General features: G+C 46.3%; 1 protein-coding gene across 2 annotated transcripts in view; it reads right to left on the bottom strand.

Moving 5' to 3' along the window:
- Window positions 1–22,432, bottom strand: part of PMP22 (peripheral myelin protein 22) — a 35,519-nt gene extending 13,087 nt beyond the window's left edge. Inside the window, exons 1-3 of one of the 2 annotated variants that reach the window (XM_021928746.2) lie at window positions 22,234–22,432; window positions 17,713–17,824; window positions 16,121–16,220 (exon numbers count right to left, since the gene is read on the bottom strand). In XM_021928746.2, the coding sequence (XP_021784438.1) occupies window positions 16,121–16,220; window positions 17,713–17,790 (178 nt within the window). In that variant the 5' untranslated portion in view covers window positions 17,791–17,824; window positions 22,234–22,432. Of the gene's footprint in view, window positions 1–16,120; window positions 16,221–17,712; window positions 17,825–19,500; window positions 19,662–22,233 lie in introns of those variants that run through there. The other variant, XM_021928745.2, reaches the window with a different exon arrangement.
- Window positions 22,433–26,181: the final 3,749 nt, after the last annotated feature.

Raw genomic sequence — 26,181 nt, forward strand, 5'->3', positions numbered from 1 at the left:
TGCATATAATAACATGGCCTGGAAAAGTAAAAACCAAAAAATAATCAAAATATGAGAAGAAATTGTTAAAACCAAAATGACAGTAGAAGACTTTAGCTTCCTTCCTCAAAATAGATGTCAGGTAGACCAAAAATAAGAAAGAATGTAGATTATATAAGAGGGTTAACAAATTTGGTCTAATAGATGTATCGAAAACTTGTGTCTATATAGCAAAAGACACACATTTTCTATACAGCAAAACCATAAGTTATTTTCAAACACACATGGGACAGCTTTTCAAACTGATTTTAAGGCAACAAAGAATACCGCAATAAATACCAAAGCAGAAATGTTATAGGCTCAACACATAACTAAAGGCAAACCGAAATTAGACATTAAAAACAAACTAGCCAAAATAAATTTGGAAATTTAAAAACAGCGCTCCAGATAATTCCTCGGATTAAAAAAATCAAGATGAAAAGTAAAAATTTCTTCAGCAAGGAATTATAATTGAGAGCCACATGGCACACCTGTGGGTTGTAGCCAAAGCAGTTCTCAGAGGACACTATATACACTTCTAAGCATTTGCTAGAAAAGTCTTTAAAAAGAGTGAACTAAATTTTCAACTCAAGAAGCTAGGAAAAAAAACAACGAAATAAGTCCAAAATTAATTGACTTAATACGGATAAAAGCACAGAGTAATGAGACAGAAAAAATATTAAAATACTTTTAATAAAAATGTCTGGTTCAATGAGCAATGACAGATAAGAAAAATTTTGAAGTAAACACAACAGCAACTAAAAACCAAAACAAACAAAAAGAAAGTCAGAAAAACAAATAAAACCAGTGAGTCAAGATATCACCTACCAGATTTAAAACATATACGTATATTTTGCTTATTATAGTATATGGTGTAAATTAAATATACAGTTAATAATTATATATCTTATAATATATAATTATAGAACATATTATAGAACTATGATCTATAATTATATAATCATAGAACATACCATAGAACTATGATATATAATTATATGATATATAATTATAGAACATATCATAAAACTATGATATATAATTATATAATATATAATTATAGATCATATATGTTCAAGTGCTTATAATTATATAATACATAATTATCATTAATAAAATGTATTTTATTTATAGACACACATGTGATGTTGTGTATTATATACTAAATTTACATGTATGCTTCCAAAGTCTTAATTCTGTCCCATTCTTTTATTTTTCTTTCATGATTAATACCATATTTTTGAATTGCTAAAACTTTATAATACAAATATAAGCTTCGTATGTTTAAAAATATATATAAATATCATATAAAATATATAGTCTATAAATAAAATATATAATTATCTATCATAGTTCTATGATATGTTCCATAATTATATATTATGAAGTATGTAACTATTAATTGTATATTTAATTAATTTATTTTTATTTTTATTTTTATTTTTTCTGAGACGTTGCCTCGCTCTGTCTCCCAGGCTGGGGTGCAGTGGCGCGTTCTCGGCTCACTGCAGCCTCCACCCCCTGGATTCAAGCGATTCTCCTACCTCAGCCTCCAGAGTAGCGGGGACTACAGGCACCCACCACCACTGTCCGGCTAATTTTTTTTTTTTTAATGGAATCTCGATTTTGTCACCCAGGCTGGAGTGCAATGGCACGATCTCAGCTCACTGCAACCTCTGCCTCCTGGGTTCAAGCAATTCTCCTACCTCAGCCTCCTGAGTAGCTGGGAGCACAGGCGCGCACCACCATGCCCTGCTAATTTTTGTATTTTTAGTAGAGACAGGGTTTCACCATGTTGGCCAGGCTGGTCTCAAACTCCTGACCTCAGGTGATCTGCCCGCCTTGGCCTCCCAAAGTGCTGGGATTACAGGCGTGAGCCACAGTGCCCAGCTTGTATATTTAATTTATACCATATACTATAATAAGCAAAATACAACAGACAATACATAGTGTTGGCTATTCATTTGGTAAAACATAAAATTAAATCTCTAGTTCACATCATTAACAAAATTAAACTACAGAGAGAACAAAGAGAAAACAGCTAAGTATAAAATTTAAGAGCCATATGATTAGCAAAGGAGAAATATGAACAGCCAATAAACATTGTAAAAGGTGGTCAACCTCACTAGCAACCAGGGAAATGCAAGTGAAACCTATGAGGAAGATGATGCCAATTTTCATCCAGCAAATAGGCAAAATTCAAAATAAATGGATAATATCAGCAGAACAAATAAGTGATAGCTACCTGCATACACCATTCATAGGAATAATATTATTATTATTATTGTAATCCTTTTGTGATCAGCCATTTTGTGGCAGAATATATTAGGTTGATAAAAAAAGTAATTGTAGTTTTTGCAATTAAAAGTAATTTAAAACTTGTAACACCTCTAGCATAATGGCACAACAATATATATATTCAAGTGCTTATCTACTATATCCTGGAAAAACATTGAACATATACTCAGAGAAAAATAAATAAGGACATTCATTGTAGCATTTCTATGAGGGAAAATAAATTATGGTATATCCTTACAATGAAATATTTTGCAGTAGTTAAAAAAATCATGAGTTAGAAAATGAAGAATCTTTGAAAGATCTTCAAGACAATGAAAAGAGTAAGGTGCATACACAACATGTCATCGTTATGAAAACAAACACCAAAAAACTATAAAATTGCATGTAGACATCCACAGGCATGCAAGTATTCGTAGAGAAAGAGCCAAAGTTGTGTCAAATTGATGTCAGCGGGTTCCCCCAGGAACTACTGTTGCATGAAGAAGAGTTTAGTCAAGAAGGCCTTTCAGTTGAGAATATTTTCATGTATTATAATACTTGTACTACTTAAATAATGAAAACCAATTTAAAAGATTACCTAGGTAAAAAAGATGCAGCAGTCTATTGACTTATTAAGAGTTAGGATTCCAAAACTCAAAGGGCTACTGGAATTCTGGGCAGGACTGGGCTTCCACACGCCCAGGAAAAGAACAGGGGCTTTTCCTATCCTCCAATAGCATTGATCAAAAGCTACACAGTGACAGCGAGAGAAAAAAAAAACAGAGCCCAGCCCAGAGAAAGCAACCTCCATCCAGCTCCAAAAGGCTGGAGCAAGATTCAAGAGCTCTCGTTGTTATTCAAAGGGAAGCCCACAGGACCCTGAGGACATTTCTAAGCTCAGATGATGCTGCTCCCCAGTCAGAACCATTCATCAGAACTGGAATAGACAGATAACCAGCGCAGTAAGAGACAGCAGATACCACACACTCCGAAAATGACAGGGCTTTGATCCTGTCCAAGGATAGGGTCCCGTGTGAGCAAGTGCAAAGCCTGACTCTCTCCAGCATTTGCGTGCTCCGATTAGGACAGTCCAGGCAGGGCTGGGCTCTGTTGCCAATTTCTTCTGACCACCCGTCTAACTTGCCGCATGCATTTTTTTTGGCCTTGAATTCTGCTTCACTAACTTGAGGCACTAATATAGTTTACTGGGTTGTCATAATCATCAAACAAAAGAGTTGTCATTGAAGCTCTGTTCAAGGATAGTGCAAATAACTCCACCTAAAAGGCTGATGTGAGAAACAGGGTAAACAAGCACTTACAGGCTGTTATTGAGCGGCCAGGTTCTGGAGCATTTCTATCTGGGTCACACCAAGCCGTATGAAAATGGGAGCTACGATGTTCACACAAGCCAGCTTATTAGCACATCGGCCAGAACTCCAAAAAGTGTTTTGATACAACTTTGGCATCAATTCATATCTACTCTCCAGCATAAAGGTGCTACAGAGTCAGAGAGCAAATATCTGCACAGACAGCAAACTGTCTATAAAGAATCAGAGAGCAAATACTTTAGGCTTTGCAAGTCATACGGTCTTAGCAACTACTCAACTCTGCCTTCGTAGCACAAAATCAGCCATAGCCACAGACAAGATGTAAATGAGTGGGTGTGGCCCATTCCTCCAATAGCCATATATCCAATAAAATCTTATTTACAGAAGCAGATTGGATTCGACATGCAAGCTATTACTTGCCAAACTCTGCTACAGCAAAACAAGTCAGATGTACAGAAAATAATTATTCTAGTTCAGAGAAATATAATGCAAGGAAAAATGCTGTCATTTACCAATCTGTTTTATTTAAATAAAACCTAGTGTGACACCAACATCCCAAGTGGCTAAACTACAGATTAACACAAGCCCCAGTGTGGCGATACTCTTCCCCGCCCCCCACCCATACTTGCAATTTGTATGCAATAAATAGTAGAGGTTATGTTGTGTACCTGCTGTCCTCCAGGCCACACTCAGTTCCTGGTGCAAAGTGGAGGCCTGGTAAATATTCGTGGAGTTCCCACTGGCAGTTTTAAGCTAATATCCAGCCTTGGTGCTGAACACTGAATTAAAAACTAAAGCTCTGGCCAGGCGCGGTGGCTCACACCTGTAATCCCAGCACTTTGGGAGGCCGAGGCGGGCAGATCACGAGGTCAGGAGATTGAGACCATCCTGGCCAATGTGATGAAACCCCGTCTCTACCAAAAATACAAAAATCAGTTGGGTGTGGTGGCACGTGCCTGTAATCCCAGCTATTTGGGAGGCTGAGGCAGGAGAATCACTTGAACCTTGGAGGCGGAGATTGCAGTGAGCCGAGATCATGCCACTGCACTCCAACCTGGAAACAGAGCAAGACTCTGTCTCAAAAAAAATGTTCTTTGCAGGCCTCCTGTTCTGAGAGTGTCCGGTACAAGAGCTGCTGACAGCTTTCTGACATGGGCCGTGGCAGCACCCAGACCCAGCTCCCCCCAGATAGTGGGAAGCTCGAGTTGCACAACAATCAAGGCTCATTTCAAGGTCAGATTCCTGCTGTAGGAGCAGCTGAGCAATGAAGGAAATACATCAGCCCCCTCAGCTGTATTCTTAGCCCAGGGCCTACAACCCAGTGAGTTAAGGACTCAGAAAGTATGAAGCACTTTTCAATGTAACAGGTCATGTGCATCTTTCATTACCAGCATGGCACCAACCCTGCCCCATATCAAGTCCCACTCTGGGCAATTCATAAAACCGTTCTGAGTCAAGATAATAGGTTTTTTGAAAGTGAAAGGAAGGACAGTTGCAAAAGAGTCAGAAGAGACCTTAGAGAGCCCAAGAGAGAAAAAGCCATGCGAGGGTGAATCACAGAGGCAGAGTTATTAATACTTCCCATTTGCATAGCGCTAGACTGTTTTCAAAACACATGACCCCAAGTCCAGGGCTCCCACGCCCAAACCTCCCAGCCCACAACCATCACACAGATCGCCATTTTCCTTATTTCTCAGTATGAATGTCATTCCAGAAATAGCTGAGTCTCTGAAAGGCCCCCATCCTAAACAATGTGGCCTTTGCCCATATGCTTCACCCACCAGCTCAAGCATGCCCAGAGCCCAGCGTGGGTCTTGCCCCCTGGGCTTCAACTTCACCCCCAGCTGGTGGCTTTGAAATGGGGCTCGCCGGTCAGGCTAACTTTGCCCATGATTCATGCAGAAAGCAAAACAGATGGAGACAACTGCGTGCCAGCATGGAGCTCACAAAGGCGATGAAGGCCACGTGGATGGCTCTTTCAACAGGTAATTCTGGGGGCGTTTTAGCTAGAGCAAAGCCTGTGTCTGGCCACTAGTGGGCACAAACTGCTCAGTAAGTGGAAGGAATCTTCATGTCAAGGTATTCCGGCTAAAGCTGATACAGTTGTTCAATGACCTGCATTCCTAATTAAGAGGCTTTGTGGCAGGCACAGAGCTAGTTTGTCCGGCTCTAGTTTTGCACTTTGGCATCCATATTCTTGTTCTGCTAGTGAGTTCTTAGACTTCTAAAGGGAATAACATGCAGCCACTGAGGTACCTGAGGTTGTTGGATAATAGTAAGCTGTTTGAGGCTTTTTTATACCCTTGTTGGAAAACTCTAGAAAAGGGAAACAGAGTAGGCTTTGTTTCTCTAAGAATTGCTCTTGGAAGACTTACTCCACCAGATACAAAAGAAAAAGGAGGGACGTGGGTTGCATGATCAAGGATATCAATCTCCCTCCTTGATAATTCACAATGTACCATGAATGATCAAAGCCTGCTTAACTTTCAAAACTCAGCGTCCTTCAAACTGATTTATCAGGAAACTTTTTTTTCCCTGTTTTTTAAAAGAACAGCTCACTTTAAAACACCGAGTTTGGCCACAGAATATGACGGGAAAGGCGGTTGCAATTGCAGTCATGAACTGCATCAGTGGAGAATGAACAGGGAATAATTGGTGTAGTTTTAAGATCTTTAGGTTTAGGAGGAATTCTCCCTATAGAAATAATAGAGTTCTCCTCCTTCTTTTCCCCAAAGTATGAAAAAAGACCATGCATGATGGAAATTAAGAGCTAGAACAACAGAACTGCTCCCCTCCCCCAGCAACAGTAAACCAGTGCCCATCTGCAAGCACAAAACCCATCCCTGCTCCCTCTGCCTACTGAAATTCTACCCCATTGCCAAGGCCCAGCTCAGAGGCCACCTCCTTTTAGGATCCCTCGATGCAACAATTACATCCTGAACATGAACAGAGGCTCCGGGACCCATGCAATGTGCAGGTCGTACCTCAACTTCAGGTCCTACCTCAATGCCCACTCTGCTTTTAGGAAACCAGGGTACCTGCCCCAGATTACCTAATTCGTTAGAGGCAGACCCGGTGCAGAAAAACAAGGAATCCCTGATGCCCACACTACTAGTTTTTCCACTACAACACACTGGGGTGCAGAGAAGTCAATGATATGTTTGAAATCTAATGAATTAAATGATTCTACCACCGTTCTTCAGACTTAGAATCCACACAAACTAGAGAGGGAGGAAGGAGAATGGTGTGGCAAAGAGAGAGGGGCTCCCCTTATTCTCCGCTCATCAGCCTGCCAAGCCAAACCACTGACCAAACTACAGACGGGCAAGAAGAGGCCTTGCTTCTGCAGCGGGGACTCCAGTGGAATCCCCAGCACCAGAGAAGCCACTGAAAGAAGGAAGGAGGTATCACCACCGGAGAAGAGAAAGAAAAACTGCAATCGTCAACTGTTTGAAGAGTCATCATATAGAGGAGAGACTGGGGTCACCCTGCGGTCATTGTCCAGGAGGCATTATGGGGATTTAAACTCTTTAAGGATGAGCCAAGCAACTTGATAAAACCCAAGTCCAGCACATCAGGCATGAATGAAGGCAACCAGAAGTGACTGGACAAAAGAGGGGCAGTGTTGGGTTTAACGAAGTAATTTCTTAAGTGACAATATCTCCTGGCATTCCTCCCTCATCACTGGCTGCTCATCCCTACTCTCCTTCCTGTACCCTCATTAACCCCTGGCATGCTCAAGACTTAGCTCTGAACACTGTTCTCTTTTTCTGTCTTCTGCTCCTCAACTCCTCCCCAAATAACTATATTCGGCACCATGACATTGAATACCCTTCGGTATAGAGGAATGACTCCCGACTTTGAATTTCCAGCCCAGACCTCTTCCCTGAGCTAAAGACTTCTAAATTGAAGTGCTTTGCTGATCTCTCTGATGATCAAAATGTAAATCCTGATTTCTACCCCTTGCCCCAAATCTTCTGTTCCTCCTCCAGTCTCCTCATCTCAGTCCAAGATCCAGTTACACACCGGTTGCTCAAGCCCAAAACCTAGAGTCATCTAGAATCATTCTTCCCTAACTTCCTACATCTAACCCATCAGCAAACCCTTTCATGAGACCTGTTTTCTTCTCTACTTCCCCTCCCTAGCTAAGCCACCAGCTACCTCCTAGAGTTCTTGTAAGGATTAAATGCATTGCTCTTCAAAGAATGCCTGGCACTTACGTGAGCTGTTTGTATTCTTAACATCATCGTCATTGTCATCTCAGTGTCATCATCATGTCCAGTCTGGACTATGACCACAAACTCCTCACTGGTCCCCAGTTTCTACTCTTGTCTCCCCAGAATTCATTCTCAACAGCCAGAATGAGCTTACAAAACACAAATCAAATCATGACACTCTTCTGCTTAAAACCCTTCAATGATGTCCCAACTGTCCTTCTCAGTACCACAGCCTGTGAGGCCCCAGCGATCCTGCTCTCATCCCTCTCTCCCGCATTCCCCACCCTCTTTTCTTCAGCTAACTCAGGGCCTTGGCTCTTCCCTTTACCTCCTGGAAATTTCTTCCCATGGTTCTTCCTATAACTGGTCCCTCCCTGTCTTTTAAATCTCAGACCACATCACTATGGAAGGAAGAGGGCTTCCCTGAGCAGCTCATTCCTCCAGTGATGACTTTCCATTGGATCACCCTATTTGTTTCCTGCAGAGCACGTTCCACTACCCATAGTGATGCATTTATTGTGTATTGCCTGTTTCCTCCAGCTCCTTGTGAGCTGCACAATGGCAGGGACCTGCTCTTTCTTGTTCATCTCTGTGCACCCCATTTCTAGAATAGTGGCCAGTATGTAGGACAGGCTCAGTAGAGTTGAATAACAAATGAATGGATCTCACTATTAGCTCGTCAAAAATAAAAGAGGCTCTCTTGAAGGTAGTGAGTTCCCTATCAGTGGTAGGATGAACATGTGGAGGGCATATTGCAGACAGGTCTGCAGCTCGATGGGACAGGGAGGAGGGATGGGCCAGATGACTCCAGGTCCCTGCCAGTGTTGGGGGCCACACGTGTGTGGATGACTGCACAGTCAGAAGGCTTCATCCCAGACAGCCTTCTCTCGGGCACCAAAGATCAACATCCACAACCTCAGGCTGCACCATGGCCAATCCCTGCTCCTGAAATGCAAGGGATGTTTTCTTGGTGCTGGTGAAATCTTGGGGATACAACTGAAGTTTTTTTTAAAGCAAAGACTAGAGTTTCCAGGTCATATGGTTCAGACACAGGTTCAAACAAACATTTCATACTAATTCCTGGGTATTGGCATTAGAGAAACTCTAAGGGTTGAAATCTTGGCCTGTTGACAGCACATTCCATCCTCTGTACCTCCTTTGCACCACTAGGGTCTCAGCATCTCATAAGAGCATGTACAATCCAGAGCCATTACTTGGGTAGAGATTACGGGTTGACTCAGGGAGCCACAAAGGTTTTAAAATGTAAAACATGGGCCCATAAATGAAGAAGGTCTCCTGTGTTTTCTAAAATCTGGCCAACAGCTGGGCCACAGACAAGGAAATTGTCTGGTGTCCTTGCCAAAATGACAGTGTCACCAAATTGATAAACAAGTCTGGGATCATTCTGAAGACAGGGATGATAGGAGCCCACCAAGGACTCATGTTGGGGGTTGCTGAGACTGGCAAGATTTAGTTTCTCTAATTTTCAACCTAAGGCACTGATCTAATGCCGCACACAACCTATTAATAGTCACGAGTTTGCTGTTTCTGCTGTTGCTGCTGTTTAACAGAAAAGAAGAGTAGTAAGTGGTCATCTTTTCAGTGCCTGGTGCTGGTCCAGCCCACATACTGTGGTAGAGGAGACCCACCTGTTGTCACTGGGAAACGAGGGGCTGCAAGTACTGCCCTTAGACAATGGAGGTGGCCAAGGATGTTTGGGGACAGATTAGAGGACAGCTCAATAATTCCCTTATGCTTTGGTGTTGAGCACTGGCCTCCTCTTTAAAAACAAAAGTGATTCAAAAAGGGACACACTTTTTGTGCCTAACACCTCAGCATGAAAAAGTTTCTCAACTACCTTTTCTTCTGAGACAAGAGAGGACTTTGTGAGCAGGGACAGGGCCTGAGAGACAGATTTTACTGAAGACAAACTCTGCCTGGGTCCTGCCTCATCACTGAAGCTGACGAAGACCAGCCAGGGGCCAGGGCAAGCCAGAACTGTGCCCTTCCAGCTCCTGGGCTCCCACATCGCCTGTGGCTTAATTCCAGGATTCTGACCCATCCTGCTGCATATCAGGTCCACACGAATTCAATAAAGAGCAGGGGAACGCTTGTGAGAACTTGGACTTGATATTTGGATCTTGGAGACTTAAAAACGAAAAGCACTGGCTCATTCAACAGCAGGGCAAATATTTTGCCTGAATCCTCTGGGTCAGTAGATTTTCAACTCGCCCATAGGGTCTTGGGGAGGAGGCTTGACACACCCCTCCCCCTCACCAGAGCCTTCCAGACTGTATGAGTCTGCAAACTAAAGCTCCAGGAACTGGCCTCATTCAAAGCTAACCCATGGACCCTGCCTGCCATGCCCTGGGGCTCCACTCTCTTAATTAAGGCAAAGCCAACCTACTTGTTACTCAAAACCAGTTTTCTAGCATAAAATGTTCACAGTTATTTTCTGATTGTGAAAATAAAAGATCTCAATAAGGAAAACAGGTAAGGCAGCAAAAGAAAAGAAAACCGTCAAAGTGATAAGAATCCTGTCACCCAAAATAATCACTGAAAATATAACCGATGCATTTCTACCTTGTACAATTTCTGATATATTCTGCCTTATGGAGGCTTCGAGACTATCACTCCAACTTGGAATCCAACAGACCACTGAGAAACCCATGGAGACAGCAGGTCTAAGGAAACCACAAAGATTAGAAATGCATGCATATGCACCCAGCTCCTTCCTAGTGTGGGTGGGGGGCACACACACTTTGAGATGGTCTGTGATTCTACTTACCCCTCACTCTCTGTTCCCACTATTCTGCCCTGCCCTCTGTCCCTCAACTAACAACCTCCTTCCCTGCCCAGCGATCTTGCACTTGATGGTCCTTCTGTACAGAACCTTCCCCAGATGTTCATATGGCTGGCTCCTGGCCACCCTCAAGTGGTCACTCCTCAAGGAGACCTCCCTTCACCTACTGCAATCCCTCTTTATCCCATTAACCTGTCTTATATAGTTCTTACCATTGCCCCTCCCAAATTCTCCATGTTTATTGACTGGTTTGTCCAGTAAAACATAAGCTATTGTTCACTCTTGTAACCTTAGTACCTACGGTAGTCTCTGGTACACGATAGTTGTTCAAGAAATAGTCTTGCATGAAAGATCAGAAGAGAAATGAAGAGGCTCCCGAAGTGGGAAGGTCATGTTTCAGGAAGTGAGAAAATGCTGAAATTCCAAGATGAGGGGAAGAGAGATGGGAGGTGAGACTTAACAGGAGCAGGAGTGGATCGTTCAGGTAGATTTCGATGGGCCTCATTAAAGATTTTCCTCTGAAGCTTAAGACCAACGAAGGGCCTCCGAAAGGTTTCCAAATGAGGAGTGATATAATTAGGTTTGTGGTTTTTAAAATATCAGCCTGGATTCCGTATGAAAAATGAGTCACAGAGGAGCAAGAAAGGGTGCAGGCAAACTAGTTAGGAGGCTGCCCTGGCGCCTCTGACAAACGACAAAGCAGCGTGACCACAGGTGGGCAACAGGCGTTGGAACCACGGGGTGGCCTGAGGGACCCGTGACAATGCTGAGAAGAGAAAGAAGGAAACACGTCAAGGCAGACCCTAGATATTTGGCTTGCCAGTTGGTGAAGCAGCATTCACTAAAATACTAGAAAGTGACAAAGGGGTGGATTTGGCAGAGGAGATAAGGACTCTCTCTCTGGCCTAGTGGCTTGGGGGTCTCTCTTCGATATCCCAAGGGAAGTGGCCAGGAGATAGCTGGATAAACAGGTCTGGGATTCAGAAGAGAGGTCTGGACTGGAGGAAAATAGAGATTCAAGAGACGTCATTAAATAATAATAAGATGGCTGGGCGTGGTGGCTCACGCCTGTAATCCCAGCACTTTGGGAGGCTGAGGCTGGCGGATCACCTGAGGTCGGGAGTTCATGACCAGCCTGATCAACATGGAGAAAGCTCGTCTCTACTAAAAACACAAAAAATTAGCCAAGTGTGGTGATGCATGCCTGTAATCCCAGCTACTCGGGAGGATGAGACAGGAGAATTGCTTGAACCCGGGAGGCGGAGGTTGCAGTGAGCCAAGATTGTGCCACTGAACTCCAGCCTGGACAACAAAAGCGAAACTCTGTCTCAGTAATAATAGTAAAACTTCATTTGTACCTGGAGAGGTGGTAGAAATAGAGAGAAGCCTCGACAGATCCTAAAGTTTCTGAGAAGAGTCCATATGAGAATGGTGGGGTGCTGACAGAACCCAGGATGAAGCAGAGATGGACTCTTTGAAGAATGCTGAAATAACCGGGACTTACGGAACTGTAGAGGGCGCAACTGAGCTATTGCAAAAGAGTATGATTGGGTATGGGAGGGGATGGTCAAACCCTCAAGGGAAGTATTCCACACCAGGCTTACAGAGAAGTACTTGCTGTCAAGTTTCTGTGATTTGAGAAGCCATGTTTCCCCCAAGGCCGAATGACTATATTTCTCGCCTTCTCTTAGAAATAGGTGTAGGTGTGACCGTGTTACATTTCATTAAAAGAAAAGGGGATTCATTCTTCCCCACCTCCTTTCTCCACCCTACTGCTTGAATCATGGATGTGACGGCTGGAGCTCTAGCAGCCTTTTGTTTCCTCAAGATGACAACCAAACCCAAGAGATGGTTATGAAATGAGCTAGCAAGTATCTGCATCTCTGACAATTTCATGGAACCTCCATACCTCTCTCAGGCTACCTACTTCCATACTTCTTTGAAAAGAGAGAAAAATAAATGATCATATTTAAGCCCCTATCATTTGAAGATGTTCTCTTATACACAGTCAACCCTAATCCTAACCAGAACACTAGCCAACTGGTCTACCCCATCCCCTGCCTTGCTCTACCCTTACCTTAGGTCATGTCATTGCTCTAACAGGGAATATTCTCTTCCCCCTTGCCTGTACTGACTTAAATCCTGCCCATCCTTTGGAGGATGGATCAAATTCTACCTCCCACCAGAGATTTCCCTTCTACTTCCTCCCTGAATTCGGGCACTGTCTGCCTGCCTCCCTTTGGGCATCTGGCCTGCTCTGCCTTCCAGGAGAGTGATTCACCCTTCCATAGTTATCTCCTGACTCCTTGACCAGGCTCGGGACCATCAAGGCAAGGCCCATGCTTTCCAGATCCTCGTATTCCCTGGGCTGGAAAGGAACTGGATACAAGATCATAATGAATATCCCCACACTAAGCCTCTCTCACCTCTGCCTACACGAGGCAGATAAGGAGGGGATGCCAGAAAGTATATAAACACATTTAGAAAAACGAGAAGGCAGGCAGAGTCAAAGTCAGTTAAAACTCTAAAACTATTTCTAATATCAAGATGTCGTTTGGGGGCAAGATCTGGTATATCTCTTTCAAACTATACAACCTAGATGTTAGACTGCCTCATGGCACGATGCCAGGAGGCCTCATTCATATAGAAAACAACATAAATGGCAACCGCCAGAGAGAGGTGCAGTGTCGTGGTCGTGCACCAGAAAAAGGAGTCCTTTCAGAAAAAAATACCAAGCCACATGGCACAGTGGCTCACGCCTGTAATCCCAGCACTTTGAGAGGCAAGGTGGGCGGATCACCTGAGGTCAGGAGTTCGAGACCAGCCTGCCCAACATAGTGAAACCCCTCTCTACTAAAAATACAAAAATTAGCCAGGCATGTTGGTGGGCGCCTATAATCCCAGCTACTCAGGAGGCTGAGGCAGGAAAATCGCTTGAACCCAGGAGGCGGAGGTTGTAGTGAGCCGAGATCATACCACTACATATTTTTTCACATTTGCAACATATTCTTCACAAATCGATGTCAATAATGAGTTACTTTTGATTACTTAACAAGTATTTTTTTTCAAACATACTTTCTAAGAGCAAATACAGACACGGTAAATGGTTTGCAACGAGCATAGTTCATTTGTAAAGGCAGTATAATGTTTTAAAAATTACACACCTTTTTCAGCTTATTGTTTGCTGCCACAATTGTTAAACTCAATCGAAGAGGCCCCCGAGGATTCGACACTTAAGACTGAAGTCGTAGCAAGTGCTGCCACGTTGGGGAAGAGAGCAGCAGAGATAACCACCACTGGGGAAGTGTAAACGGAAATTTCAAATTTAGATTAAGCCTGAGTGGAGTGGAAACAAACCCAGCGTGTTCAGGGACAGCGTCCAGATGTTTTCAAAATGCCCTGATTGTGGGAGCTGAGAAGGGAGATGTGGAGAACAGACACTGTGGGGTGCTCTCAGAAAGCAATGAGACAGATTTGAAACCCACCCTGAGGAGGCATTGTAAATGAACCCAAGAACATGAGCTTGGCACAGAAGGAACAAGTTGAGAGATAAGAAGTTTCCTGATTAAAATAACCCTAGTGCCTCTTTGAGATCTGCTTCTAGCACCAACTGACAGCTATTTCCAACCGCAGAAGACACCAAATGCAAGTCAGTAACAGGCTGCATACAGGTCAATATCACTTTCTTTCCTGCAGATGGTTTAAACACAACTTAGCAACTCCTCTGCCACCTCGTTTCTGCTGAAGCTCAGCCGGGTTTTAACACACCTGCCAAAACTGCCCCCTTCCGGGCCCAAGAGTCCAGGATTCCGTGCCAAGTCGCGTGGCCAGATGCCACTTGGGGATGGCGCCTGTGAGCACCAAAGCCTGCCCTTTTCGGGCTGAGTCACTACTTGTAACCACCAGGTGTCAGTAGCGAGGACGGAGACTCCCCTCCACAGTGCTCAGGGAAGTTTAGCCAGACCCTGAAGGGGGAGAAACCGGATGCTGTGGCTTTGGGGACAAGCAGTGCTATGGTCACATTCTCAGGCACTCGTGAGTATTTCATTTACTCAGTTGCCAACTCACCATGCAAACCCACCATGTAATTTCTGGGATGGCTTTAATTCAACGTCTTTCACATACTCAGAGACAAGATTAAGCACTGTTCTCACTTCAATAGGACTGGGATCTTTTCTCCGTTCCCTCCCCAATCCAGAAGGTAAAAACATAAAGCAGGGTTTTCCACTCCTTGCTTATCTTCTCCGTATAAATTACCAAATGAGTATTTTAGCAGTTTCTATTTGTACTGTGGTTCAAGGAATTTGGTTAATAATGCTTCAGCTTGGGACATGCTCGGGTATTACTAGGTACAGAGCCGTAAGAGGGAAAGTCTAGCAAAGAAATTGGATTATGCAAAGCCAGGACCAAAGGCCACTTCACTGCCTGTTTTATTGAACTGGATCTAAATTGGTTTCTCTCATCTGGTGTAGCATCTTGAACATATATACTGGATCTATGAGTAGCTGCAGCAACATTTAAAGTTGTATTTCTGTGGCCTTTTAAACCCAGGATGTTAGGAAAGCTCTGCTATATCTATAGGTCCTTCCAGCCTGAGGACACATCTTTTGGAACAAAAGATCATGTGGATCCAGGTCCACGGGCTCTTAACACCAATCGCTGTGGCCTACCCAGCCACCAAAACAGCTCATCCTGTTTACCTCCGCCTGTCTGCATCCAAACACGCAGGGCTCCTGGCTGGGCATTCCTTTCCCTCTGGGTGCTTAGGGTATCTAGTTGGTGCTTCTGCTGCCAACTATCCCTTAATTTGACCCTCATGAAGCCTGGCTTCCACATCTCACAAGCAAAGATGCTGAGGACAGAGGAGAAATACAATCTTCTGGATTAAGGACCCCAAGGCTTAGCTTAGGGTTTTGCAAACAGCTTCAAGTCCCCATCTTGCAACAAGGAAATATTCAAAGGTTTTGATGCTAGGTGGCATCAGTGAGGTCCAAGACCTGGAAAGGCAGTCAGTCTTGTGTCCATATGACTGATGGTGCAGTGAGGCAGTCCCACTGTCACTGCAGCAGAAAGGGGCAGGACAATTCTGAATAGGCACAGCCACCAAACCAAAGATACACGTTTGATCCAATGTCCCAAGGGAGTCTGCCTAAGGCTTAGCTATCATATCACCTTTACAGCTCCCATGTCGACATTTTCTTTTTAAATCACAAAAAGCATTATCCTAAGTGATCAGGAGGGCGCTAGGGGCATGTCTCTAGATAGAGTGAACCATAATCATGCCCAGGCTCTCAGCTTCCCCAGTGAGATCACCACCCCTCCCATTTGCCTTGGACTCATGGCTTCCCGTCACATCCCAACCCACTCCAGCAACAGCATTCTGGCTTGTGTCTTCCAATAAGCGTTTCCAGCTCTGGACTGAGAAACATGTTACAGGCATCTGAGGACAAGCTCGTGGAGCACAAAACCAGCCTCACCGTTCGGTGATGATGAGAAACAGTGGTGGACATTTCCTGAGGAAGAGGTGCTACAGTTCTGCCAGAGATCAGTTGCATGTCCATTCCCCACGATCCATTGCTAGAGAGAATCAGATAGATATCCTGAGTCAGGGAGGGAGTGAGGAGTGAAGGAAAAGGGGAAGGAGAAAGGCCCAGGGATGGCGAAAAGCACCCTGATGCACCTAGCTACCCCGCCTGCCCCTGCATGGTAACAGCCAACGTTTTATGACTTAAAAGCACGTTGTAAATGGAAAAGTTCTCCATGCACACGGAAACGATTATGTGCAGAGATGTTTACCATAGTAGAAGGAGCCATGAACTCAACCTGAGACACCTGCATTCAAGCCTTCTCTCCTCCCAGCATCTCTGGGGATCATTCCCCAAGCCCCTCTCTCTGAGTCTAGTTCCTTGTATATAGCTCCTATCAATCTGATGTTATCATCACCAGGCACCATGGAGATACTGTGAAGATGCTTGTAAATGTTAAACCAAGTCACAAATCCCCAACATAATTATCTCTCACAGAGACTACAAAATCATGCTGACAGGCCGGGCACAGTGGCTCACGCCTGTAATCCCAGCACTTTGGGAGGCGGAGGCGGGCGGATCATGAGGTCAGGAGTTCGAGACCAGCCTGGCCAACATAGTGAAACCCCGTCTCTACTAAAAATAAAAAAATAAAAATAAAAATGAGCCAGGTGTGGTGGCAGGCACCTGTAATCCCAGCTACTCGGGAGGCTGAGGCAGGAGAATCGCTTGAACCCAGAAGGCAGAGGTTGCACTGAGCTGAGATCACGCCATTGCACTCCAGCCTGGGCGACAGTGCAAGACTCCGTCTCAAAAAAAAAAAAAAAAAAAGAAAAGAAAAGAAAAGAAAAAGAAAAAAGAAAAGAAAAAGAAAATCAGGCTTACAATGTGCCTTAAATTAAGAAGTGAAAGCCACCATAGGAAAACTGCCTGAATGTCTGCTCATCTTCATCGCCAAGAAAATAACTTTAAGATCTCATGGGCTGGACAGTTTTGTAACATAAGTTACTCTGATGGCCTGTTTCTATCAGTGGAGGCTTTACTAACAAGGCGTTGTGTTCATGCCGTAAAGGCGACATGGGACCAGTGAACTCTTTTCCAGAAAAGCCCATTTTAACTTTCCAATTTCAAGTCCTAAAAGGGTGTTTTATAAATTAATTCACCCATCTGACTACGGTTTGGATAAAAAAAAATTCATAAATACCCCTCTTCTTCAATGAGGCTGCATCAAGAAAAAAAAAAAAAAAAGTTAAACAATCTTATCAAATGAAGGTCGGGGCCCCTAGATCTGCTCTGAAGTTTTTTGGCTTAAATAGAGACCTGCGCACCTAACCCAGCCCAGCGCTCGCTTCGTTCCTATCACTGAATCTGCTCTCGTTTTCTCAAAGCAACTGGAAGGGGGCAGATTGCCAGAAACTTCCCTGGGACGTCTGAGACTTCCAACTGTCTGCAAATAACACAGTCCTGAATCAGAAGGAGCAAGGGCTGGGAACCCAGATAGGGAAGAGCGGGCCGCGCAGGGAGCCTCCCAGCCAGGCACTCACGCTGACGATCGTGGAGACGAACAGCAGCACCAGCACTGCGACGTGGAGGACGATGATACCCAGCAACAGGAGGAGCATTCTGGCGGCAAGTTCTGCTCAGCGGAGTTTCTGCCTGTGGGGAGAACGCTGGGCGTGAGGCCGAACGCACTGGGCCGAGCGAGGGAGGCGCGCGCAGAGGGAGGGTCGCGCGCACTAGCGTAAGGCCCGGCCTGGCCCAGCGCCCGCAGCCCGCCCGCCCGCGCGGGTCAGGAGCCTTCGCGCCGCCTGCAGCCGAGAGGGGGCAGCAGCCTCCTGCAGGACCAGCGCCCAGCGTCCAGCGCCCAGCCGGACCCGCCTGCAACGGAACATCTTTTGCTTTTGGAAACAAAACAAGCGGTTCGCACGTCTAAAAACACCCAGGGAATAGAGGGGTTTCCAGAAAATATGAGCAGAGGCCACTGCACGCTTCCACCCACCCCGAGCGCCTCCCGGAGACCGCCCTGTAAGGGGAGAGGTCCTGTTCTCCGAGACCCCAGTTCAGATTGTGAATTCGCCTACGGGGTGGAGGTAGGGGTGAGGGGAGTAGGCGCCCAGATTTCCGTGATAGACCTGGAGATACCCGTGACATGCGCTGGGAGAGACAGGAGCGAGGAGGCTGGTTTCCCAGACCCCAGTGCTCTCCGCATTCCGTTCGTCTCCAAGTTTCCACCCAATTCTGCCAGCGTAGAGGAACCGTCCTGGCCCCAGCTCAGTCTCGCGCAGACTCTGGCGGCTCCGGAGAGGCGGTGCAGAGCCAGAGGAGTGTGGAAAGGTAAAATGGCTCGGGAGGGTTGCCCGGACCCTGCGCTTCCCGTCCACCGCGCGCTTCCCCAGGCGCGCCCAACTGAGACTTCTGGGGGCAGGGGGCATTCTGCTCCTGCGCTAGACCCGCATGCTCGCCTAGGGGTCCAGTCTGCACCCCAGGCACTCAAAGCCAGGACACGGACCCCATCAAGACTGAGCTCCGGTCTGGGCGCGGTGGGACAGGAGCCCAGGAGCCTGGACGGAAGGGAGTAGATGTCCAGCGGACGGGAGAGAGAGACAGAGAGTAAAAGGCCGAGTCCAATAATTTCAGCCGGTCAGAGCTGGCAGGCCGTCTATCTCAAGTAATGCGGTCCTCGCCCCTCATTTTAGACTTTGGGGGCACTGAAGGCTGGGATGACTTGTTAGAGGACATGCATGGCTGTGGAAGATCTGACTGAGACTCTGGGGACCATTTCAGGCAGAGTCTTGGGCCAGGGAAACAACGTTTCAATAACCCAGTTTGGAAAGTACCCAATCCCAGGCCCCTCCGTTTCTCTCCACAAGCATCACATTCAAAGACACTGGAATGCGCTGGAAGAAATAAACAAGGATTTCTGATGACTCCCAGAGGGTTTGAATTAAACAGAGGGCATGAGGCTGGGAACTGGGGAGCCACAAGAGTCCAGCACTCTCGGGATGTCCGCCACAGGGGCTGTTTTGCCACTGTGTCCCGGAGTCAACGCCTCTTCAGCAAGGCGAAAACTGAGACGCCCTTATCCGCTATCCAGACACCAGCACCATCACCCTTGCCCTGTAAGGTCTTACAGACCATAAAGGCACCCCTCGTTGTATTACTCCAAGCCCCATTGGAAGGGAACAGGACACACAAGGGACCCTGTGCCCCTAAACAGAAGCTCCAGGGAGCTGGCCAAAGCCCCGCGCCTGCTCTGCGCCTTCTGACACCCTCACTGGAAGATGCCCACATTTCTCCTCCATCTCCTTCACTCTCCCCACCAAATCACTTACAGCCCAAAGGAACAGCTGTCCCGATCCTCAGGGTGGCCTCAAGTACAAACTCGGGTGCGTTGGCTCCGCTGCTGGCGCCGCCAAAGCTGCGCTGCGGGGCTGCGCGCGCGCGAAGCAAGGGGGCAGTGGGAGGCTCCCGGCGTTCCCCTTTAACGGGAACAACGCCCTGTTTGCGTCGCTGCAGTAGGGTGTGTCCCTGGGTCAGCGTGTGCGGGAGGGCGGGACTCAGCGAGGAGAGGGGGCAGGAGAGAGGGAGGGCAGGAGACAGTTAACTTGGCCTTAAATGCGCCTCAGGGAAAAGCTGGTCTCTGCAAAATCGCGGCGACTTTTACTCGAAACCAGAGGCCGCCGAGCTTTCTCACCTCCCACCTCCCTCCTCCCCCGGCCCCGTGGAGATCATGGAAACCTAGTGTTGACCGAGAAACTGGCTCCTCAGCCCACCCTGGGAAGACCCAGCCAAATGTAGCTCAGCGGATGCCCAAGGATGGGCTTCGGGGCGCGCCGACGCCGACAGCGCCCGCGCGGGGCTGAGGTTGGATTCCACTCCTACTAACAGAGGGCAGCGGGCGCTTGAGGGCTGGAGGAAGTCCCTCGCCTCTCGGGTCCTGGAGCCCCTGCCCTGTCCTGGCGTCTTAGCCGGGCACACCTGCCCCTCGCCGGTCCCCGCTATTACTGTCTGCACCTACCAAGCATGCCGGCTTCCTAGGATTGGCAGGGATTGATCTAGCGGGCTCTGCTTGAGTGCGAATTAGAGAAAGAAAAGTCGGGCGACTACCGGATAGCGTGGTCTGGGATTGGGCTCCTCCTAGCCTGGGCAAAACCAGACTACCACCGAATAAGCTCAGGCAAAGTGTTTCTGCAGCAGTCGGGCTTGGCTGTCAGCCTTGGCTGGCGTCCTGGCCATGGGGTTTAGGGGGCGGGTGCGAGGTGGCCATTTGAGGTGGGGTTGGAGCAGCCAAGGAAATCAGCTGATTCATAGCCTCCTAACGTGACCCGCCCAGCGTTACAGGGAGAGAGGCTAGCCCTTCAGTCTCCGCTTGGCAGAGGCGCGCCCAACTGAGACTCCCGTGCGCAGGCCAGCCTTGATGCACGGGACGGGACGGGGAGCAGGAATGTGGATGTTAAAGGTCTTTGCCTGAAAATGCAGCAGTTCACACACGCGCGCGCGCGCGCGAACACACACACACACACACACACACACACACACTTCCCTACCTCTAGTGTACTGTGTCATAGAAGCTCATCCCTCTCAATGATTCAAATAATTCTATATTAATTTACAATTTGAAAGGAGCTGTTACTTTAGCTAATTGTGTATTCTTACTGTAAGTAAAAATAAATTTGAAAAAGTCTTCAAACGGTGATCTTTTTAAAACTCTCATGTTATCAGATTAAAATGAAGTGTACTTGTAAATTATATTTACAGTTCCCATTACACGCCAGGCACTTTGCCTGGACTTTGTATGCATGGTCTGTAAGAGGCAGTGGTTAGGCATTGTCTCTGGGCTCCAACAAACCTAATCACCTTGCTTACTTTTGTTGTGAGTTTGGACAATTTCTGAAGTTCAGTGAGCTTCAGTTTTCTCAGATGCAAAAGGAACTAGTAATGCCTGCTTTAAAGGTTTATGGTGATGATTGAAGGAGACAATATGTACAAAGCAGTTAACATCGTGTCTGCAACATAATAAGGGCCCAGTGCCCAAATTGCCACCACTATTGTTATATCACATTTAACTCTCACATCAACTCTTCAGGGAAGACCTGACCACCTCTGCATGAAAGTAGCTTGTAACTCTGATAGGTAGGTCGATCGATCGATCGATAGACAGGTAGATCGATAGATTGATAGATATTTATAAATGAAAGTGCATAGGCAAGTAGAAAAAAAAAGTCTAAAGACCTGGAAGTGTTTTCTTTCCTCCAAGGGTCATTTTATAGGTTAGATTTGCTCTAGAAATTATTACTTTGTTTTATGCTGTTTGGACATTTATTTATTTAACCAACATTTTTGTGATTACTACATACTCAGGACAGTTCTAAGTAAGCACTTTACAAATATTAGCATATCTAACTCAGGATTTTCTTTCCCTTCCTTTGTGATTTTCAAATAAACCTTTTAATAAAGTCTAATACACATACAAAAAAAGTGTACATATTGGGTGTTACAGGTCGCTTCTTCCTTTCTTTTGAACCCAATAGTTTAATCAATAACCACCCAGGTCACAGCGACACCATACGCTGCCAGACAGGTAAACCCAACCCATCTGTCCCTCACTGCCTCTGGTCTCCTGCCTGGCTCTCAATGGTGGGAGAGGAAATGCTACTCAGTGCCTGCTGACCAGGCTTGCCACACCCAGAGCCCGGCTGGTCAAGGCTCTGCCACAGGTGGCAGCTTCTCCCTAACCTGCTTACCAAGGCCACCTGCCGGGTGTGTGTGAACAGCTATTTTCCATGGGGGAAGAAGCATCTAGATTCCTTTCTTCCTTTCAATCTGGATGCATTAGGGTTTCTAGATGCTCTCAGATGGCCCCCCACCTCCCCAGCCAGAGTGTATATCCACCTCTTAACCAAGGATATAAAAAACCCCCTGAATGTCCAGTCAATTCCAACACAAATGCACCATCTCTCCTGCAATCCTTTTCATTTGCAGCTTGCAGGGGGTGGGGAATTAGGCAATTCTTGTAAAGCATAGGCATGCATCACCCAGAGGCACAGGTTGCCAATAAAACTCACCCAGCCAAACAGCGTAACCCCTTCTTCCAAGCGGATTTCTTTGCAGTCAAATGCAAGGGATGCTAAGGCAAGGCCCTCCCCACAGGACAGCCAGAGACCCGCAGCCGACAGACTAAGCCTGCAGCTTCCAACCAGGCTCCCTGAGATGTTCCCTGGTGGTACTCCCTGTAACTGAAGCCAGACCAGGCGTCTTTCCAGTTTATTCAGGGGCTGGTCCAATGCTGGGATATGTCATGGTGGCCTGAGAGGTTCTCAGCCTCTATTATTTAAAGAGACAGTGTCCAACTTTGTGTGCTTTCCAGAATACAGTAATCTCAAGAGGCCCTGCAGGGCATGGAGAAACTGGAATCAGAAGGGAGAAGAGCTTTGAGTATGCCTGAAGTCTGTGATGCCAAGGCTGTTCCCTCTGGAAGTGCCAACCTGTGTAATACCCAAGAGGCCCCACTGGCTCCCCTCCCCTCCCAGTGAATTTTGCAGAGATTAAATATACTGTGTGAAGGATCCGTGTCTACAGTGTTACGTATGTGCAGGTAAGTTTTATTTTAAATGAACATCATTTTAAGGGGCCCAAACATTGCACAGCTAATCTCTCACAGCATCACAGCAGTGAGCCAAATATCTCAAGAGTCACCAAATCAAGCCTGCTTTGCTCCAATCCCTGGTTGGAAAGACTCTCTGTTGCCTGCTCTGTCTGCCTAGACCCCATCGCAAGCGATCACATGTGTTGTACATTAGAATAAAACTTAGGGAAATGGGTTCTTCCGACTCTGTCTTTAATGTGCCCTCATCAAGCTGACCTTCATGAGATAATTCAGTGTAAGTAAACGAACCTCTACTGAAAGCTTTCTAACCTGTCAGGCAGGATAGGCTGGAAGAGCAATTGGAAATTCTTGGAGCGGGAGGTAAAGGAAGTTATGGCATTTTTAGGTTCTTTGAAGCGTACCCACTCCAGCTCCCAGAGAGTCCTCCATCCCTTGAACCGCTTCTAGCTGCAAGCTCCAACACAAGGGGACTGGTTTCATTGCATGAGTTTCCTGCAATTCTGGTACTTGCGGCATAAGACTTCCTCTTGTGTCAGGGATCCCCAGTCTGGAGAGACCTGCAGAGTTTGGAGAAGTCCCTCCCTGTCACACACTTTACGTGTGGTTGGACTCTCCGGTCACAAGGGCCTCTCAATGGCCCTCTCTCCTGTTCTGCCCACAGCCAGCATCTGCTCACAGTCAACATCACAGCCAGTGCCGATGAAACAGTTTCACCTTTCTCTCTTTGCTGAAATCATTTTTATTTTTCCCAGCAGTGGTTCTTTAGAATCACTCAAGAGTTTTGTGAATGACCTAGCCTGGGCCATGCTCAGAGAAGCTGACTCAGGTGGTGTGAGATGGGGCTCAGGTATGGGTAATTCCCAGTGTCTCTCTCCCCGCTGGATGTTTGGTTATCCAGCCAGGTTGCCATGTGGGGTTAGATTGTCCCTGATTTCCTTCCAGCTCCCTTCTGTTGTGGAACCCAAATGGAGATGAGGTGCAGTGTGGGCTGCTGCAGGATTATGCAAGTTATAGGTCAGTTCTGCCAGGCAAAACAGGTGTGTATGTGTGTGTGTGTGTGTGTGTGTGTGTGTGTGTGTGTGTGTGTGTGAGAGAGAGAGAGAGAGAGAGAGATAGAGAGAGAGACAGACAGACAGAGAGACAGAGAGAGAGACAGAGAGAGAGAGAGAGAGAGAGAGGAGCCTCGCTCAATCCTCCTCTGACATGGTCTGTACAGGGACTGGGAACAGTGAGCATGGGTTTTTGCAGCCTCTCCAGACAGCCTTTTCCTGGGTACTGCCATGATCAGGTCCAAAGACTACATGACAGAGGCTGCTCTCCCTCAGGCCAGGATCAAGCCTGAAGACATCTAAGATTATTTCTGATCTAAGAGCTAAAGATTCCAAGGAAAAGGGGCAGGGCCTAATGAGTGTGGGGCATGGTTTCCGGCTAAATAGGACCAATCTGATCAGCCCTACCTCTCTGCTTCCATGAGCTCCACTTTCTGAGACCTGCTCCCTTGGCCTCCTGTCTCTTTTGTCCAGGTCCTCCATCTCCGGCAGCCAAATTCTGGAGTCCCTGTTGGCTGTCAGCACCAGAGCTGGTTACTGTTGTGTTCCACCGGCCCCGTCTACCAAATGCCAACACACTTGTCTTTACCCATCTGGGCCAGACTCGCTTCCCTTCCCAGAGCCAAGTGAGGAAAATTCCTTCCTGGTCCCCTGTCTCCCATTTCCAATAACCCTGTTCTCAGCCAAATGGGACAATGTCTCTGCAAAGCTGTAGGCAATACCCCACTGAGCCTCTTGCAAAATAAACACATAGAATAGTCGCCACATAACATTTATTATTATTTCCTGTCCTCCCTTCCAGTTATGAAGAGGAAAAATGAGAATCGAGATTATCTGAGGAAACACAGTTGAGTCAATGAGACTGGCTATTTCCAGCACCTGAGCTGTTCTGCTACACCACGCTTCATCGGCTCAGTGGCATCAATCGTCCGCAAGTCCTTGATAATGATGATAATAGGTTATATTTACATCGTGTTTAGCATAGGCCAGGCGCCATCTTCAACATTTTATATGTGTCAAATCACTTAATCCTCACAACTGTATGAAATAGGCACCCCATCATCCTCTTTTAGAAGAGGGAGAAACTGAGGCACAGTGAGATGTTCAGTCACTTTCTCCAGACACACTGCAAAGAAATGGTAGGCTGGATTCTAACCAGGCATTCTGGCTACAGATCCCGTACTCACAGCCTGGGCTATCTCACATTCTACGATGCCCCTAATTGTGCCCAGCACGTTCCTAGCATATCTTCTCATCATGCTTCCATAGACGCTATCATTTAATGTCCTATTTGTATGAAAGATATTCTCACTTATACACATTTATGCATTCATGGTTTTTTTTTCCATTAAAAAGGCAAGGACATATCCTAAGACATCCATTTTTTCAGCACCAGTCACATTAGTACAGCTTTCAAGAATCCTGTCTCATCCTGTCAATAAGACTGTGTGCTCCTCTGGGGACATTTGCATTCCATACATCTGTACAGCACCAGCACTGGCAGAATCCTGCTTGTAGGTGACAATTTAATTTCATAAGAATGAAATGTCCATGACAGTGGAATCCCAGCAGACTCTTGAAGAGGGAGGAAGCCCTTCTGCACTTTCTAGCTAAAAAAATGCTGTTGACATATAGCAGTATCTTATTTAAGAGGAACCATTATAGTCATTTTCTATGTGAAGAAACTGAGACTTGGAAAATTTACAATGTTTCCTCCAGGGACTAGCTAGTGAATGCCAGTGCTCGGGCTTAAAAATGTCAATTCCTCTGACTCCCAAATCTGTAATTTTTTCACTATGCAGGCTCCCCAGAGAGAAAACCAGAGGCAAGTCTGAATTTGGTGTTTGTCCCGGTGATGAAGTTGTTGTTGGAGCATCTATCCCACCAGGTGCTCAATCAATATCTGAAGAGTGTTTACACTAAGAATGAAGTCTTTCCTGTGTCCTCATAGCCAGCAGCCTGTGTGGGAGTTCTTGGCCAGCCCTGGACACAGCTGGCCTGGAAGGGTCCTCAAAAGTCAATCCTGCCTCATCTAGACTCAGCTAGATTGTTTTGATGTTGAGTGAGAGCAGCTTGTTGAAAGAACAAGCAAGGCAGGGAAAGAAGGCAGAGGGGAATGAAGGAGGGAAAGAAGGAAGGGAGGGAGGGATGAAGGAAGGAAGGAAGGAAAGGAAGGAAGGAAGGAAGGAAGGAGAGATGGAGGGAGGGAGCTATAGATAGGAAGAGGGGAAGGAAGAGAAGGAGAAGGGAGAATAAAAGGAACTGAAGGAGCCAGTTTGACTTCCATGACGGAATTTTCTACAAGTAAACAAGTTTGAAATTATGTCAGGTCTCAATCCCTAGAAGATATTCTTTAT

The sequence above is a fragment of the Papio anubis genome, chromosome 17 (genome assembly GCF_008728515.1).
Source record: "Papio anubis isolate 15944 chromosome 17, Panubis1.0, whole genome shotgun sequence".
Taxonomy (NCBI): domain Eukaryota; kingdom Metazoa; phylum Chordata; class Mammalia; order Primates; family Cercopithecidae; genus Papio; species Papio anubis.